This window comes from Penicillium canescens, assembly GCF_028828765.1.
Source record: "Penicillium canescens strain IBT 15451 chromosome Unknown utg000004l_segment0_segment0, whole genome shotgun sequence".
In the NCBI taxonomy this organism is placed as follows: domain Eukaryota; kingdom Fungi; phylum Ascomycota; class Eurotiomycetes; order Eurotiales; family Aspergillaceae; genus Penicillium; species Penicillium canescens.
The window spans coordinates 6,517,468-6,521,562 of NW_026703966.1; the positions used below are offsets into that span (position 1 = coordinate 6,517,468).

The 4,095-nt window shown below is 52.5% G+C and overlaps 1 protein-coding gene across 1 annotated transcript; it reads right to left on the minus strand.

The window, feature by feature from the left end:
- Positions 1-3,321, minus strand: N7446_007610 (FabD/lysophospholipase-like protein; the record flags this gene model as incomplete). Its single annotated transcript, XM_058516355.1, has 6 exons — positions 1-1,946; positions 2,002-2,035; positions 2,084-2,118; positions 2,184-2,764; positions 2,812-3,054; positions 3,104-3,321. The coding sequence occupies 6 exons, from the start codon at positions 3,319-3,321 to the stop codon at positions 1-3; spliced, it is 3,057 nt and encodes a 1,018-aa protein (XP_058373533.1).
- Positions 3,322-4,095: the final 774 nt, after the last annotated feature.

The following is a 4,095-nucleotide window of genomic DNA, read 5'->3' on the forward strand; positions in this document are numbered from 1 at the left end:
TTAAATCTGTGGACAGCGCCGGTGCATGGCTTCGGCCTCTTCGTACTTGCCCTGGCTAACAAGGACTAAACCAAGGTTGCTGACGCTGATGAGCGTGGCTGGATGTTCTGGCCCTAGCACCTTCTCTCGGTCTTGTAGCGCCCGCCGGTGCATGGCTTCGGCCTCTTCGTACTTGCCCTGGCTATCCAGGACTGAACCAAGGTTGCTGACGCTGATGAGCGTGGCTGGATGTTCTGGCCCTAGCACCTTCTCTCGGTCTTGTAACGCCCGCCGGTGCATGGCTTCGGCCTCTTCGTACTTGCCCTGGCTATCCAGGACTGAACCAAGGTTACTGACGCTGATGAGCGTGGCTGGATGTTCTGGCCCTAGGACCTTCTCATACCCTTCTAGCGCCCGCCGGTGCATGGCTTCGGCCTCTTCGTACTTGCCTGGGCTAACAAGGACTGAACCAAGGTTGTTGACGCTAGTGAGCGTGTCTGGATGTTCTGTCCCCAGCACCTTCTCTCGGTCTTGTAACGCCCGCCGGTGCATGGCTTCGGCCTCTTCGTACTTGCCCTGGCTAACAAGGACTGAACCAAGGTTGCTGATGCTGCTGAGCGTGTCTGGATGTTCGAGCCCTAGCACCTTCTCCCGAGAAGCGAGGACCATCTGAGACACGGTCTCCGCTTCGCGGTATCGTCCGTCATAGTAAAGACAGTCCCCACACTTTTCTGCAAGATTGACTTCTTCCTTGTTGCACTTCTTCTCGTCCCCGCCCACAGCATATTGTGCATGGGATATGTATAGCCGCCAGCGCGCCCGATTTGTTTGGCTGATGTCTGACAGTAGTTCACTCAGTCGCAATACCGCTTGTTTGTGGCAAGCTGGCAACTCTCCTGTCTTTTTCAGCCACCCCCGCGTCACTAGATGTACCAGACGATGTAGATCAAACGCCGATCCATCATCATGTCTAGTGATGAATGAGAACGCATTAAGGATACCGATCGCATCAGTCTGCTGTTTAGGCGATGACCTCTCGGAAGGCGGTAGCAGCGACCGCGGAATGTCTTTGGGGTCCACACAGGCCATGAATCCAAGATATTCGAACGCGAGAGAGCTGCGGTGACGGATCTGCTCAAATGAAATGAGCCATGTTTTCGCCACAGCATTCTCTATGCCTGAATATCTGCCGTCATCTTCGAAATGTTCACTCAGGAGCTCAATCGCCTCGTCATCGTGGCTGGACAAGAGTGCTTCATACGTCTTGAGTGACTCCCCGGTCTCATTGATATACGATGCGGCCTGAACAATGGCGAGTGGAAGATAGGTAAGTTTCTGCAGGAGACCTGGTAACAAACCCTCATCGATTTTGATCCGACTAGGATCAATCAGATATTTCCGCATCATCTCTGAGGCCCCGGACTCGTCCATTTGCCGCACAGTCACTACGTTTTCTCGAGCGACTGCTGTGGCTACCTTGCGATCGCGCGTGGTCCATATGATCGCCCCATGCCTGCTTCGGGGCATGTAATCCATCAGGCGCTTGGCTCCAGCCTCAGATGTGAGTGGGGATCTCCACAGCTCTAAGTCATCGGCATTATCCAATATCAGCAGCCACGGGCCAATAGCCTCATCACTAAGATATGTTCGGACAATTTCCAGGATGTCAACACCTATTTCGTCCCAGCCGGAGAGACCAAGGTTTTGAGCCACCTTGCGATATGCTGTTTGGAGATTGGCCAGGCTATTAACGGGAATCCAAGAGACCGCGCACCTTTCTCGTACGCGATGAGCTAGCTCAAGTACTAGCTGTGTCTTACCCACCCCACCGAGGCCCATGATTGCAATTTTTGTGGTCGCATCAGACTCCTGTTGCAGTTTCTGTGTCAGGTCGCTAAACAGATCCTCACGGCCTGTGAACTTAGTGTTCCGTTCAAATGGCACCTGCCACCGAGCACGGCCCTGCCCTTGAGCTCTGTTAGTATTGGATTTCGGGGTAAAATATCCAGAATAACGGCATACATTGTTCCAAAAGAGCCACGCTCTTCTGATACCGCTGTATGAGGTTAGCCACATACATTCATTCTGGTCACTGAACACTAACCCGAATCTCTTCAGTAAGATTAAGGTTGGTGGCACCTATATTCGTTATTATCCATTAGTAGAGAAATACCAGGCCTATGAGAAGTCTTCTAAATACACACTTTGCTTTGATTTCAGATTTTCAACGCAATCCCGCACTCGAAACGCCACTGCCTGGTGGTCGAGGTACCCCTCTGTCGCTGATTCAATTAAACCTTGCTCCTGATATTCTGCCAGCCCGACGTCCTGTAATCCCTGGTCCACATTGAATCGGAAATACCGTTTGCTATCATAATGTTGCCGCCATCTCGCGATGAATCGCTTCTCCGTATGCTCAGTTTGGGTGACGAGTGCTGGCAGGGTTTTAGAAACAAACTTTAACAGGTTGTCTTCCATCGCCTTCTTTCCGGGGTGGCCCGTGCCGATCGAGATAAAGCACTTCACCAGCGGCTTTAGGTCCCCTGTGTCTTCACACCAGATATCAGATGCTTCGTCTTCCACCTCATCCACGGGGTTATTAGCCCCGAGTGCGCCATCCGCGAATCTGCGTGCCCCGATCGACGCCGGCTCGAAGAAGGTTGTGGCGGCGGAAGTTGCGCGGGCGGCCTGGCAGATGGTGGCCGGAATTCCAGGCTTGTTACGCATGGGGTAGCTGCGAAGGCGGACGATCTCTTTGGTCTCCTGCGTGATGCTGCAGACGAACCTGGAGCCGTTAGCAGGATACGGATCTATCAGCTCACATACACTTACACCCGGCAACCCCGATCAGCTTGATCATTGAATAGATCGGTCGGCTTGGCTCCGCAGCTACTGATGACTTCGTTGATTGCGCCCTCAAGCTTGTTGGCGTCGAATCGGGGTTCAATCTTGCCAAGAAGGCTAGATAGGCTCCGTTTGGAGAGCTTTCCAAAAATCATCTTCATCAACTTGATGTATGCCAAAATGCAGTCATCGACATTCATCTCCAATCGACCTAACATGATTGCAATCAATCTGCATCTGTCAGCCATCCGATATTACAACGTGGATTGGATCAACCCACCCGCCTGTACTGGTGCCGCCAATCAGGTCAAACACCTCGCAGGGCTTCTTTGCTGGTGAACCCTCGGGGCGTGCCAGATTCAGTCGATCCATCAACCCTTTCAGGATGTACAGGGTTGACAGCCCGCGCACGCCACCGCCATCGAGGGACAATAGGCAGAGCCCGGTGCTGTCCAGCGGGTTCGGCTCCCCGCCATGAACAGTCGCTACTTGCTGCATCGCCGAATCTTCTATTCAGCCTAGCAAGCCTTCTTGTGCATGTAAGCCAAAGCCGAGGGCAAACCACCGAGGAAATATTTAACAGTCCGCTAGCCCGTGGAGGGGCAGTTCAGCTGAATGCGCTCGGTGAGCAAGGCACCGCGCCTTGGTAGGTCAGCGGCTGTGCCGTCCGTGACCGACGCATCTCCCCCAAACGCATCACATCGCTTAGGGCCGTCTGCTCCACTCTCTTCCCGACGGCAGTTGATTTGTGCATATCCACGGCTAGGCCGGCGCCATGCCAATTATGGATGTACAAGCACGATAATCTTCTATTGATAGCACCCAATCCGTCCTACTCATGTGCACACACTCATCTTCTTTCGCAAATAGTCTTTCAATTTCCAGGTTTGTTTTATCTACCCATTATTTAGCTATGCAAAAGATTTCAGCTGGCGGAATCTGCCTCTGGCTGGGCAGGGTAAATTCCGCCGGACGGCGTCGGACCGACACGCCCAGCCTTACACGTGTTCGTGTTCATGTTCAGCTAAAAACTCTTTGCAATATTGTGTCTAGAATCGCAGCCTCGTTATTTGATTCCATTTGATTTGCTGATGATCGCCCCAGTTTCTAATTGTGCTGACTGCAACGCCCTGTTTGTAGGATGTGATAGCAGGAACATAGATGCCATAGAATGAATCCGAAGTTCAAAGAAGAGGACGAGTTTGAGAGGTGGCCTAGACGTACAGTAAGCCTTCAGGCAGATCCTCCACAAACAAGATTAGAACTGGCCTG